Source organism: Hirundo rustica, chromosome 2 (assembly GCF_015227805.2).
Source record: "Hirundo rustica isolate bHirRus1 chromosome 2, bHirRus1.pri.v3, whole genome shotgun sequence".
NCBI classification, from domain to species: Eukaryota; Metazoa; Chordata; class Aves; order Passeriformes; family Hirundinidae; genus Hirundo; species Hirundo rustica.
In genome coordinates, this window is record NC_053451.1 from 111,763,875 (window position 1) to 111,778,993 (window position 15,119).

General features: G+C 36.0%; 1 protein-coding gene across 2 annotated transcripts in view; it reads left to right on the forward strand.

Moving 5' to 3' along the window:
* Positions 1-15,119, forward strand: part of USP9X (ubiquitin specific peptidase 9 X-linked) — a 96,371-nt gene that overhangs the window by 40,632 nt on the left and 40,620 nt on the right. For both annotated transcript variants that reach the window (XM_040055113.2, XM_040055111.2), the window contains exons 12-16: positions 1,200-1,406; positions 2,255-2,391; positions 7,553-7,686; positions 11,943-12,030; positions 13,644-13,986. In XM_040055113.2, coding sequence (XP_039911047.1) covers positions 1,200-1,406; positions 2,255-2,391; positions 7,553-7,686; positions 11,943-12,030; positions 13,644-13,986 — 909 coding nt within the window. The remainder of the gene's footprint in view (positions 1-1,199; positions 1,407-2,254; positions 2,392-7,552; positions 7,687-11,942; positions 12,031-13,643; positions 13,987-15,119) is intronic.

The following is a 15,119-nucleotide window of genomic DNA, read 5'->3' on the forward strand; positions in this document are numbered from 1 at the left end:
TGAAGCCTGTAGTATTAAAATTACATTTAGAAATCCTAGGAATATAGAATTTTCCAAATAAAATAAATTACTTATCTTAAATACCTTTTTGCATTTGTTGCAAATTAAGAAGTGTTTGGTGATTCAGTAAATTATGGTTTTCTCCTGGCATTAGATTAGGTTTTGTCAGGTTTACTGGGCAGTGCTACTTTTGATCTTTGAAGTAGAGGAGATCAAGGACTTCCGTTCCCTGCTCCCCCAACTTCCTCTTTATCATATAATAACTTTTCTCTGTTTAGCTTACATACAAAATGAACAGTCTCAGGAAGATAAAGCTGAATGTTTATAAACACATAGTGATTTGTTTGAAATGACAAAACAACTTGTTTCTGAAGGTTTATGTTATTCACTGGCTTTTATGTATAACATTTAACATTTGCAGCTTCCAGTAGTGGTGCTCTCCAGCTTGTTTTACTGTTTCACTTTCAGGACACGATCTGCTGTACTAGAAAATGCAAGCCAGCTTTGTAGACTCTGTTTCCTCTTTTTAGATAAATGCATTACAGTCATATTTTGGCTTACATGCAATTTTTGCTTTGTTTAATGTGGTCTTGTAGTTTGATGGATGTGGGTCTAATGTTCTGTAGTTCAGATACTCAACCCAGTGCTCAGAAATTCTGTGTGTAAACTGTTGTGTCTGACCTTGAGAGATGAATATGAAGGGATGTATTGAAAACTTATCCAGGAAAAGGTTAATTTAATGCAGGGGCCATGTGTTTCAGTCAGATTCAGAGACACAAGTGATACTGAAGTTTTACATACGTAGTGATTATTAGTTATGTGAGAAATCTTTTAAGTGTAAGCACAGGAGTTTTGTGAAAGCATTTAAAAGAAACAGCAGAGTCCACTCTGTTGGTGAAATTGTCAATGGTAGTGTTAACTTTTTCAAGCACATCTGTGATTTTTAAACAAAGAGCCATCTTTTTTAAGCCTCAAGTTGAGTATGCTGTGGTTACAAATGCTGGAAGAGCTCTTGAGCTGGGTCTGGCTTATGTATTGCTCTAAACTGCTATTTATTATTAATGATAGGAATTAATGTGAAAGGTCTTTATGTAGTTGCATCATTTTATTGTTGCATCGTTTGTTAACAGTGCAGTTTATTTGTGGAATTTTTTTTTAAAAAAGGACTTCTGTAATATTTTTTAAAAATATTATCTTAGGCAAGTTGGACAAATGCAAGCAAAAAACAGCGTGAGAAGCTGCTTGAGTTAATTCGTCGCCTTGCGGAGGACGACAAGGATGGTGTGATGGCACACAAAGTGCTGAACCTTTTGTGGAATTTGGCTCACAGTGATGATGTGCCAGTTGATATCATGGACCAGGCTCTTAGTGCCCATATTAAAATCTTAGATTACAGCTGTTCACAGGTGAGTAGTCCAGTATGAAATCAGTCAGAGTATCCTTCCATTCCCAATGAAAAATTCACGGTATTTGGTAATTTAACAAAAGCGTTACTTATGTAAGTTTGTATGGTTTATATGGTCCTGGTACTTTAAAGATGTTACAGGACATTTTTTAATTAACACAGTTGGGGCTTTATTGGGAGAAAGTGTAATACATCAGTTTACCAGTCTTGTTGGAGTCGGTGACGTGCCGTATTTAGCACACTAGAAGAATTGGGAAAGAACCCTGCCGAAATAAATAGGGGGAAAAAGGAAAAGCAGCCCCCCTGCCCTCCCCAACTTTGCTTTTTCCCAAATTCGATCATGCTAATTTGTTTCAGTGGGTTTTGTACAGGGTTTTTGTGCTAGTAAGTCCTTACCTGTCTCGTATAATGTTAGAAAGGACCTTGCGAGATCCTTTTCGTGCTATTCTGCACTCTCCTTCCCCACCCAGACTTGTGTGGAAGTCTGTCAGAGTAGTAATTAATTATGGCTTGAAATGAATCCATTATCCATCTTGTTAAGAAACAGTTTCTCATTGTTTCTTGATATTTTATGACAGTGAGTAGAAATAAATGAAAGAAGAGAGAGCAAATTATTTAAGCACTTCTTAAATAAGTACTGAGTGCTTGAGTACGGGGAGTTTGTAACACACTGGTAGCTTCTGCCGGCCTGTAGTGCTGCTCAGATACTTCTGTTGTGCTTTTATGCTTCAGACCTCAGGTGATCCAGTATTTGTTTGACTTTGTGTGTTCTGTCTTGGAAACAAAGAAAGGGAATTAGGATAGTTCTGCAGTATGCCTGATTTTGATGATAAGCTGCTGTTCTTTAAGGATCGAGATACACAGAAGATCCAGTGGATAGATCGTTTTATAGAAGAACTTCGCACAAATGACAAATGGGTCATTCCTGCACTGAAGCAGATCAGAGAAATTTGCAGTTTGTTTGGTGAAGCACCACAGAATTTGAGGTAAGAATGGGACTCAGATAGAATTTTGTCTGTTAAAAGTTGGATGGTTTGGAAATTTTTGTTTTTTTTTTTTTTTTTTTTTTTTTTTTTTTTTTTTTTTTTTGCAAGCGGTCAGGAAAGTCTAGGTAACACCATAACCTGTGTAAGAAGATGGTCTTGAGTTTGTTCTAGTGTGTATAAATAGTGTCTAAAACATAGACACCTAAATTTGGTAAGAGAGCATTAACTGCTTCTTCATACATGTTTTTAATAATTTTTATGCTAATCTGGTGGAAAATCTGGGTTTCTTTTTCTGTTATTCATGGACTTTCCTGCCTTACAATGGGATTAGCTTCTGAAGCATAAATATGCTTTATGTGCCTATATGGCAGTATGCACACACATACATACACAAATATAGCCACCCATCCTTGATGATAAATTCTAGCAGTCTTCATCTAGTTCATATGCTTAAAATCTGAGGTAACTTTGTGATCTGGGAGAAATTCTCTACTGATTTTCTCTCCTGAATGGAATAGATTAGAGATGTGTGGAACTTGTTTTATTGGAGTTAGGGGGTTTGCTTGTTTTTGTGGGGGGTTCATTTGTTTTTTTCTGAAATGAAGAAATCATGAGAAGCCATTATCAGTTTGGACTTGTTAAAGTATAGATGATTATTTTAATTATTTTAAATGTCTTCTCTGTAAAAAAGACTGAGCCCCTAAGAGTATTTGTATCCACATCAGAATTTTTACAAACTCCTGAAAAATATTGTTGTCATATCAGTGTTGCACAATTGCTTTGTTTTAATTCCTGTAAGCAGATAAAATATTCCAATCAGTGTTGCTGTTAGAGTTGGCTCACAAGAAAGATCAAATCAGGGAAAGTTGAGGGAAATAAGCCACAGTTTGCACAGCACTATCTTCTTACTGATACCATTTTCAGGAGCTGTGAGAATGTTGCATTCCTGGCTTTTGGAGTTTTCTTTATTCATTTAGTTTGCAACATACTTCTCAAATTTTCAGTGTAGTTTAATTCCTTACAGTTTTACACTAATGATGTTTGAGATTTATCCAAAAAGGTCACAAAGTTACCTGCTAATTCACAGAAAAGTCTGGTTTCTTTGTCTTGGAATCCTTAACATTTTTCATGCTGTAAGATCCAGGCAAACCAAGCTCCCTGGTTATTTGAGTTGAATGCTTTTAGCACAGTGCCTTAACAAAAAGGTGCTTTGCTTTAAGTAATTAATTACTGGAGCACTTTAAGCATTTAAGGCATTGATTTAGGTTTCTGTTCTGAAGTAATCTTGGGAGGAACCAAACTTCTTTTGATTGTGAAAGTGTAGGTTTCCTGTATGGTCTGTGTTCAGTTAAATGGTTTTAATGTCTCTCCTCTTTTTTTTGATCTGACTCTATCTTCCTCAGATTTCAGGGCAGTTTGCATTGCAGTATGTAGTAGCACCTTATTTTTATGCAGGATTTGAAAACAAATATGGCAGGGAAGTGAATTTGGAATTGAAAAATTTAACCAAGACACTTAACACTCCTTTGTTAGCAAGATACTGTTATGGGGTTGTTTTAGTCAGGTGGTGTTAGTGTCCAGGTGACTGGGAGATTTGCTGAGTGAAAACATAATTTTGAAACAATCAGTGACTTTCCAGTCCTTAGTATTGATACAGTTTGGAAACTGTAATGCATACATACAGTACCTCCTCTAACAGCTTACCTTATCTGATTTAAAACTTTAACATCCTTCTGAAATTCGGAGTGAAAGTAGCTCCAAACAGGTGTTTGTGACAACTCCCTCAAAAACATCTCACAGAGCACATATTCTTTTTGCTATTCTTTTGAGGCGGGTCAGCTGACTGGCACTGGCAGTGGAAAGTTCAGTCCAGATCAGCGAGTGCTGCTGATCTTGGCAAAAATCTGTATAAATTATCTTATGCCATTGGCACTGTAGAAATTCTTTAGAGGGGGAGGTTTTAATTGTTGCTAGTTATTCATGCAGTTGAACAAAGTGATGAATTGGTTATACAATTGCTGTGGCAAAATTTAGCTCCCTGACCACAAAGAAGCGCTACATGTGTCAGGAAATGCAGCTTAACTGGAATTGCAACAGAAATAATATTTATGTAAGTACAAGGACTCTTTTGGGTGCAAAGATGGTTGTTAATACTTAGGAATAGTCATATTTATTACTCAAAATACTGACCTTTAGTTTATCATCTTAGTTCTCTCTGCATTGCATGGTAGAGCCTCTTAAATCCTTAAATTTGACCTATATCTACCTGAGCAGTAGAAGATGAGTCTCTTAGATTCCTTGCCCAGGAGAATTAACTGAGCACTGAGAGTTCATAGGTTTCATAGTGCTTTAAGGCAACAATGACGCTTCAAGTCACTTTTTAGCCTAAGTAGTAGAGTTTGTGGGGATTGGTTGCTGCAATTTGGATTTATATCCGAATCATCTGCACTGTTTTAGTGGTACATAGCATTTGTTCAGTTAGCACAACAGCCATCTTCAAAAGCTGAGTTACATATGTAGTGTTACATTGGGTGAGTTATATGTGCAGATAAATAATTATTTTAAATCCATTTAAATTATTTGGAATTTTGCTTTTGGCCGGTTTGCCAGTATTTTTCTGACAAATTCTAGCTGTGTCCTTTTACATAACCCAAAATACTTTATCTCTTTCAAAATGCTATTTTTTCTTTTTATACATTGACTTTTGGTATCCATTTAGTATAAACACAATGAAAATATGAGTTCTGCCGTTAACCTCAGTTGTTGCACAATAATGAGTATCTAGTAACTAACAAGATATGTAATAAATAATAATTACATTAAATAAATATTAATATTTGTTTAATGATGTTTGTTCAATATTTAATGTTTTATTAATGTTTGTAAATAATTACATTAAGTAAATATTCATAATATTAAAAGTTAAATGATTGTGTCCCAATGGCAACATCATATTAGTCTAACCTTAGATACTTAAGGAAAATTTTAGTTGCATGTAGACTTTGTCTTAATACTAGAAAACGTGCTGGAAGCTCTTGTCAGATCAGCTTTTTCTCCTGTGGCTAAAGACAATCTTTTTGCCTTTGAGTCCGTCCCAGCAATGAATCAAAATAACACCAGAAGTGTTGCTCACGATCACTGTTACAACCCACAGCTCGTAACTCTAGTTATTTCAATTATTAAGCTTTTTGAAGTCATTGCTAACCAAGATGGATCCGTGTGCAAATGTACTGTTTGTGCATGTGGCTGAGAAAGGAGAGATAAAAAATATCTAGGACACAACATTGTAGTCTTCTGCTGATAAACTTGGGTTTTGCTGTACTGTGTGAGATTGATACAAATGCGTAATATTATGAATATAAATACACACTCCAATATCTCTGATTCCACAAAATACCCCCATCTTGATTCTGTTTGTTCCTTTAGTTGTTTGATCATATGTATTTCCCAAATAATCAGAGTTCTTATTTATTGTTACCCTTGAATGCAGTTCTCTGTCTAGAGGTAACATCTTGGGTAACCACTGAAATAGACATCCAGGCTTTTGCTGGATTTGCTGCTGCTTTATTTTGAGTAAGGAGGTTGGTGGAGATGGAGTGAAATATAATCAGAAAGTTTCTTAAAGTGAAAATAAAGAATCTTTTGAATATATGAAGTCCTGTATGTTTTCTATTTTTCCGCTTCCATCCATTTTGATTTTTCTCTGACAGATGTCTGGGTATTTGGGTGTTTCTAACACTGTTTGTGTTTGAAGTGCCCCTTTCAAACTATTTTAGACAATTCCGCGTGTTATGAAAATTAATCTTCTGAAAACCACAGCGCTTAGCAGGCCAAATTCTGTTGGTTGCAGATAACATAATTATTGGCAGGGTGTTGATGGCTTCTGTCTTTTAAACCCAGATGGTCACTGATCTTTGATCAGTGAATCAATTCGTCTGTTGCTGTTACATCTACAGTGAAATGTGGTTATCAGCTGCAAAGATCACGGTCAGCTGATGCTGCAGCTGGGATTTCTTGCCTTCCCCACTGTTCTCTAAAGGTGTGGCAGTACTGTGGAGTGCTGTAGGCCACGTAGTATGGGCACCCTCTTTCCCAGGAAGGATGAGAATTCCTACCTGAAATCCACTCAGCTAGTTCTGAGGTCTGCTTGTTTAAGTGTTGAAAGAAAGGAGAACAATTTTGAAATCACGTCTTTCTTTCTTTAGGGCAGGTTATGGGACCGGCTGAGTGGCAGTGAGGAGTGCTGCTCTCCCCCCTGACACCCACTTGTTTTCTTTTTTTCTCTCTTTACCCTGGAAGAGCAGTACTGGTTTATGCTGTCAAGATCAGTGCTCGGATCTGCAGCTACAGCAGTTGAGACATTTTGAGAGTGTTCTGCAGAGATGATGAGTCCCCAACCTCTAGAATTTGATAGTGTTCATGGCACGTGGATTTGGACACAAGCTCTGTGTTCTCTTTTGCTTTTGTCATCTGAATATTTCCAGTGTTGTTTATGAGCAGCATTTTTGGTCAGGTCTTGATAGTACACTTAACTTATAATCTCATTATTTATGTGGGATATTTCCTTGAACTTCCCTGGGGGTTTTTAGGTTATATGCTCAGTGTAACAGCTTTTTTTGTTTGTACCAACTTTTTCACATAATTATTGTTAGAAAAAAATCAATATTGATTTTAGGATTTTTAAGTACTGAAGTAATTGGTGTGGTTATTGGTACTTTGACTATGGTGTTGAGTTTTACTTGGTATTTTAATGTCAAATATAGAAAAGAATATCAGAAGGCTGTGGGAGAAACCAGGGTTCCGTGTATTGCAGTCATACTGTAGTTGAGGGTCTCGACTGTGCATTTTGGGCAGGTGTTTATTTACCTTCTGTCTTGCTGCAGATATTCTCCCTGCAGCACACTGAGCTGCTCACGTTGCTTTGATGTTTTCGATACATATTGTAACTGTATAATCCTCATAAATTAGCTGCTTTAGTAACTGGTAAGAACTGTTGATACGTCAGAAGATAGAAAAATATTGTCAGAAACTTAATCTATGTTCTGTTCAAGATGTTGTAGGAGAATTTGCATCTTGCGTCAAAGATGTGTGTCTTAAATTGATTTCTGAACTTGGTGCAAAGCTTCTTTCTTTTCCTCTAACACTTGTGTTTTAATTTCAGTCAAACTCAGCGAAGTCCTCACGTGTTTTACCGACATGACTTAATCAATCAGCTTCAGCACAATCATGCCCTCGTTACACTGGTGGCAGAAAACCTCTCTGCCTATATGGAAAGCATGAGGCAGTATGCTAAAGGTGAGTTTTAACATCAGAATTGCTTCGTGGAGTATAGGAGAACTCCAGTTGAAAATGAAGTTAAAAGTAAATTCCCGTAATAAAAGAATTGTTAAGCTTATTTGTTTAATTTTCAAGCATCTGTGGGGTCAATAGCCTTTGTGTTGACCAGTTGAGTAAGAAAAGCTTAAAATATTATTTTTTTTTAATAATTGAAAATGTGTGTTTTGCAGCAGAATACGAGAAAGTGGCAGCCATTGTTTATCTGTGCGTTGATAAAAATCATCTTGCCCTACTTAGGCTAGGGTAGTTATTTTTGTGGAAGGTTCTAGTAGTAAAACTTCTAGTTTTGAGTTTTGAAGGCTCCTTTGAGAAGTTTTTTAATCACCTCAGTTTGCAGCCAGTGTTTGGAATTTGTCAGGGAGAGGGACTTCAAACCACAGGGATACCATTTCTTTTTCCTGTGTAACTCCCATTTTTGTTCAGGCTCTCACACCGTGTTGGTTATTGGCAGCGCTTGTGTTAGTATTTTTGTATTTTAGGCTAAATCCAGCTCTTTGCTGACGAATTTACCCTTTTACTCTGGATTAAGTTTTAGTTACTGAGGTGGAAGCGTGGGAGTGAAGGAGAACAGTGGACCAGGAAACTCAGTACGCTGGACCATGGTTCTATAAATATAAAATTACACCAACAGAAGTGAAAGGAGGAGATTTACACTCCTCCTTCCCCACCACTGGCGTTACTTACTGGAACCAAAAACTGTTCTACTCTGGCCTTACAGCAGTCTGGCAGCCTTTCTGCTGCATGTCAAAATGACACAGTGTGTTCTGGAGGAATTCAGTGTAGGCCATTCAGAGAGGGCAGGATATTTGCATGTTGCAAAGCTTGTATCTACCAGTGCACAGGAAAGTAGCCTTTTGGAATTCATGTGTTTTGGAGTATTAAATATATATATGTGTGTGTGTGTGTATATATGTATGTAGTTTATATAAGAGATATCCAAAATACATACTTGAGGACTTGTGTAAGTAGTGGTGCTCTGTGAAGATGGTCACTTCATCGAGTTGTAGGCCACTGAGAATAACATTCAGTTAAATCTACGTACTGCAGCTGTGTTTCTCTATTCAGGATTACAGGGGGGAGGATTACCCTAATTTAAGTTTCTTAACTAATGATAAGCATTGCACTAATTGATGTTAAAATAATACTAAATTATTTGGTCTATTCTCACTATTTGTGTAGGAACTATTTTTAATTTATCTTACTTTTTAATTCTCAAGCTAAAAGGTAATTTTTGAAAATATTGTTAGCCTATTCAGTTTTTGAGGGCAGAAGAATTAAGCTGATGTCTTGCATGATTCTTTTCCTTTCCCAAAAACCCAGATTGCCCTGCCCCTCCCCAGTTATAGTGACTTGGTTAAGCAGTAATATACAAATATCTTCAATGCAATAGGAATTACAAGTGGTTAAAGGGTTTAAATTTAATCTAATTACAAAGCAATTAAATTGCTGTTTCATTCGAGATGAGGCTGCTGCAGAGCTTCTCATTTGTATCAGAGTACAAAAGCAGATAGATAATAATGTGGGGTTTTTTATTAGGTGCTTTATTACGTTATTAAGGGCAACCAGGAAATCTTCCTCATGTTCCAGATACTGTGCTTGCTGTAGTTCACAGTTCGTGTGCAAAAACTGTTTCAATTTTCAGTTTTATGTACTAAATAGAGCAGAACATAGAGTACTGTGAAATTTGTCTTCCATGCCTTCATGGAGGGGGAGAAAATATGCCAGGGGGCCATATAAATGAAAGGGAATAAATGAAAGGGGAAGAAAGGAGATTATGCATGTGAAGACAGAAAGAACTGGAAGCTGTAGAATTAAGCTCGGCTGGAGAAGGTGAATGAGACGGAGAGGGAAAATTCAAGGCTAAGATCCAAACAATGCCACAGAAATAAAAAATCCAGTTGTCAACAGACATTCTTGGCACTTAACACTGCAATTACTATGCAATTTGGATGTTTTAAAATTAATTTTGAATGTGCCACATGTTTGTTTTCCTTGAAGTCTTCCCTAGTGGTGTTTGGTTATGGGGAACAGTGTTTCCATTCTTCTGTTATTGACTAATGCACAGCAGTTTCTGGGATACTCACCTTTTATATGTTTGCCTTTTTAAGGTTAAAGAGAAGCCTAATCTATGCTTCTGATTTTTTTTCATGCTCTGTGATTTTCACTTCTATTGAACTCATCCTTTACTTCAGCTCTCCATGAGATAACTGCTCTTGGATTTTGTAGTCCCAAATGAGGTCACAGTTTCATCTTTTCAATGATTTATCAAAGATCTTCTGAAAATTTTATAAGATTGCTAATCAATTCTCCTTTATTTCTGTTTTTCTGCAGTAATAAAAAATCCAAAATGTTAATGAAATGGATTTGTAGAAACTGTACCATGTGATCTTCTGTGTGTGCTTATCACTAATTATTCTTAAATTTTCAACCAGTTGTTTTCTGCTCCAGTATGTAAGAGGAATTTTTAAGGAGATCACACTTTGACTTGCTGTGGGATGTGCAGAGTAGAAAATAAATCTGGGAGATGTAGAAAGAATGTGATATAGAAAATATTTAGAAAAGAGGAATTTTTTTGTAGTGCAGAGTTTTTCAGAGTTCTGAAGTACATCCACACTGCCTTTCTGCAGCTGGCTGGCTTTGAGTTCTCCTGTCATTGCCACTATTGATGTTGTGTCTGTGAGTTAAACTCTAGTCAGGAAGAAAAAGCCCAGATAGTCCCCACAGTGAAAATAAAGGAACACCACCACCTCCTCCTCAACAAATCAAAATCAAACAAAAAACCCACCCACAACACCCAACTCTTCAAGTAATCAATTTTAATTTCTCTGCAGTATGCTTATCTACCCTGATTTTTTTTTCCTGCTGGAGACACAGCATATTTTACTGGTTTTCTTAAATAATTTTTGTTCACAAACTTTTATATTAACTCTTCAGGGTTTTTTCACATTTCTCCTTTTGCTAATTGCTCATTTATGATCATTTCATGAAGGTTATGGTTTGGTTTTTAAGGATTTCTGATGGACATAATGTCTTCAGTTTTGCAGACATTAGTTAGCTACTGGTCTTCTGTTTCCCCTGTCACTCAGTATTTAATGTAGTGTACGTTTTGCACTTGGATGTAGAGAGAAGTATTTATGAAAATTATTTTTCTCTTCATTTTGAAACACTGATGTACTTCTTTTCCCCCCTGCCTGATGTAGTAGGAGATACTGATTTTCAGCTCTGAAGATAAATTTTAGTCTTGATGTTGTCATGGGATGGTCTGCCATGGCTGGGTCACCTTAGTTAAAGCAATCTGTACACCTTTGCAAATAAGAAATGTAGCATTAATTAGTTTATAATGGGGCTGTCATAATGAATATGTGTCATGATGAAGTACTGATGAAGGTGATGCATGTGCAGATCTAGATTGTATCTCTTTAATTAAAAAAATCGAAACAACAGCCAACCACCAAACAATACCACACCAAAACCATGTTCCAATGAATGAAATTGCTGTTTGATAAGAAAATATTATGCTGAGCTTTGACAAAATACAGGTAAAAGTTTGACTTCATGCCTTATTTTCAAAAAACTTCTTTTTCAGGCTTGGGCATTTGGGATTTATGTTTGGAAACTTGCAGTAAATAAATTCTTACGCTTTGTTCCTCTGAGTTATGTTGTGTGCATAGCTGTCTACAAAGGTGGTAAAGAAATGGAGTCATGATTTCCTCTGGAGAGGAAAAAGCCTAAAAAATAGAAAAATTATAGTTTGGAAAAGATTCTGTGTAACAAAACAAAAGCATCATCAGAAAAAAAACCCCCACTGGATAATTGAGTTATATGCTTGGTATACTTCTGTTTTCAACTGACTTCTGACTTCAAATGGACTACTTGAAAATGGAAAAAAATAAGTACTTTGAATAAGTAGAGTGCAGGTTCTTAATTGTTCTGTAAGACTTCTGTTACGTTCTCTAGCACTGAAGAGTGAGCACCTGTATCTGCACATAATTGTTTGTTGATTTGATTTTAGACCTCAGTGGTCTTTGCCTGTGCTCAGCTTAGGAGGAGGCATTAACTGGTAGCTGACCTATGAGAACTCTTTCATTACACCTCACTGAAAATGTACTGGATTTGGATTATATTCAGAGTAACAAGTCTTCAAACACATCCTGTCTTCTGGAGTCAGCATCACTTTTCTGAATGTGTTGTCTAATGAAACATTTTATTTGCAGAGCATGGTGAATATGATCCTCAAACTGTGAGACCAGGAAGCCGATACAGTCACGTGCAGGAAGTGCAGGAGCGGCTTAACTTCTTACGGTGAGTTTTAACTTCAGCATTTGTTTCACTTCTTTTGGAATACTTTGAATGCTTTTAAAGAAAAACCTTTTGCATTTCTTTCTCTTCTATAGGTTTATTTTGTTTTGTTAACTTCTTTCAAAACTCAGATGCAAAAATACACTGAATATTTTTGATTTGGTTCAGTTTTTTTTTCCTGGAGGGCTTCTGTGCTGCTGTTGGAATATTCAAATAAAGTTTATTAGAATCTTTGGAATCCAAGGTTCTCATTCTGGACTAAGAGTTGCAATTTTTCCTCTCTGTGTGCAGAACTTTACTAAATATAGTGTACAGTTATATACAGTGTATACAGTTATACAGTGTATAGTGTACAGTTACATTCCTGTTGGGGTAACTTAGTTTAAAATTTAAAATATTCCAAAAAGGAATACGGCCAAATGTCCTTACTTGTATCACACCAGATTCAAATCCCTGATCATAAACTGACAAATACTTTTGTCTGTCACTGATGTTGTGTTGGCAGCAGCTGAGCCCTAGAAAGAAAGTGCAATAAAAAACTTATTTGGATCATTTTGGCCAGCTCCTGTTTGAGTAAAATAAGAAAACAAAGGATCTTTGCTCATCAGAGAGCAGAATGTTGATGCTTTTTAGGCTAAGTCTCTCCCAGCTTTTTCCTGCTTGGTTTTAACCTTTTTTTAGATGAACAAAAAATATTTGGATTGTCAAGTTCTGAACTACTTTTACCTTGTTTTCTAAGGGAGATTTTATTTTACTTTTTAAGGTTTTACCAAGGATTTTCATTAACTAAGCTGAAGTATTAACTGTTTCATGAAATTATACAATAGCATATTTAATGTATTACTCCTGCATGTTAACAGTTTTAACTTTCTTAGATTTAAGTTCACTATTTGTTAATATACAGAAATTTATGAGGTCCTGTGGACATCAAATGTAGAATATGTATGTAGTAATTTCTGAAAAGCAGTGTCACAACTCAGTCCTTGATTTCTTTTACATAAAAAAAAAATTGCATCAGAAAAATTATTCTAAAGAAATTCGATTATCATTTGTTCCTCCTGAAACATCCTTAGTGTTAGTTCTCAGCACTGAAGTTCTTAGTAAGTGTTTCATAATAATTGAACACAAAGGAAAAACTTGCTTAAATAAAAGGAAAAAAAATCTAGTTCATTGATTTCTGCTTCTGGCTCTGCTCCATGCTGTTGATACCTTTTTTACAATTTTGCTAAAGCAAGTGTTAAAACATAGTGAATGATTGCAGAATTAATTTATTCTCATATGTTGTTGACCTGATTTCTAAATGAAATAGTTTACATTAGGAAATGTGCATTTCATTGTATATAAAATATAAACAATGCTTGGTCTTTTTGTGTGAGGTGCTTTTTACTGAATTGTGTTCCTTTTTTGTTTGGAATATAAGGTCTTGATCCATTCAAACTTAATAAGATATCATAGGGCTAATTATGAGTAGACTGATGATGTAAATAAAGTTTTCATACTTGTGATATATACATGTATAATGTGCATATCCAACTTTGTGCCTGTGCTTTTTACTGAATTGTAACTCTGGATGTCTCTTAGACAGCTCTGTTAATTGTCTCTTTGTTTTGCTCAAGATTTTTATTGAAGGATGGTCAGCTGTGGCTCTGTGCCCCTCAGGCGAAGCAAATATGGAAGTGTTTAGCTGAAAATGCGGTTTATCTTTGTGATCGCGAAGCCTGTTTTAAATGGTATTCCAAACTAATGGGGGATGAACCAGACTTAGACCCTGACATTAATAAGGACTTCTTTGAAAATAATGTGCTTCAGCTGGATCCTTCCCTATTAACAGAAAATGGAATGAAATGTTTTGAACGTTTCTTCAAAGCTGTGAACTGTCGAGAAGGAAAGCTAGTAGCAAAGAGACGAGCCTATATGATGGATGATCTGGAATTAATAGGATTAGACTACCTTTGGAGGGTGAGTTAATTGAAGGAAGCATCTGAAAGGTTAACTGCTAAGACTTTCTCAGTCTCTGTCTTTTTAGGAAAGTGTAATTGATTAGTAACGAACGGAAATTAGGAAAATCTACTTTTTCCAACTAAATGCATGGCTTTTGACTCCACTGTCTTCCCAACAAGTATGCAATTTGGTCACTTTGCAGACTGATGTTTAATGCAAAGTTATTTGAAACATAAGTATATTTATGTATGCACATGAAATTAAAAATTTGCCAGTACCATTGAAGAAGAAAAGATCCTTTCAGGTGAATTATCTGTGGATTTCTCTTTTTTTCACATGCACATTATAATTAAGCTTTGTTTCATGCACTTCATAAGCTATTCCATGGCATTCCTTCTAATGTGGTAAACTGGAGGGATTCTAGATCATACCAAGTAATCACTGGTCTGATTCTTCCCCTTGTAACCACAGCCTTTTGGCTAAACATGGTGGTTTTCTAGGATCTGTAGATACCATATAACCATCTATTCTCTCTATATAGAATCTTCCTTTTCAATAGAAAAGTTGAAGCTTCCTGAAGTTTGCCGAATCTGTTGGTGAAAACCATCAGTATCGAAACTGTAACCTAATTTTTTCAGGGTATTTCTAGTTCTCAAGAGCTGCATTCGAGCCCTCAGTGGTGCACTGTGTGATTATCATGGCTGTGTGTTTGTAAAATGTGTACAGCAGCATTCTTCAGTAATTTTGGTTGTGGCTTGTTGAAGGGTTGGGTATTTTAATCCTGGTGATAATAGTTAAAACCAAAGTAGAGCCCAGTTTTTAAACAGATAAGTTCACATGGTGTTTGTGAACAGTGTCCCCACAGAATGTTAGCATGTTTTAGTTTTGGGAATCAACTTACTCTGATCAGCATGACAAAACTCAGGAAGCTTCAGCTCAGTATCCTGCAGGGGTTGTCTGTAAAACTGTCAGACCTTGGTGACTAGTAATCAAAATTTAGATTATCAAGTTAGATGCAGAATTCACTTGCTTGTTCCCCTTCCACCCATTCACAGCCATTTAAATACTTGAAAATTCTGTCTGGTGGTGCAGATTGTTGAAGCATCTGAAGAAGTTGTTTTCTTATTCTCTGAAACGAGAAAAATTGGAAT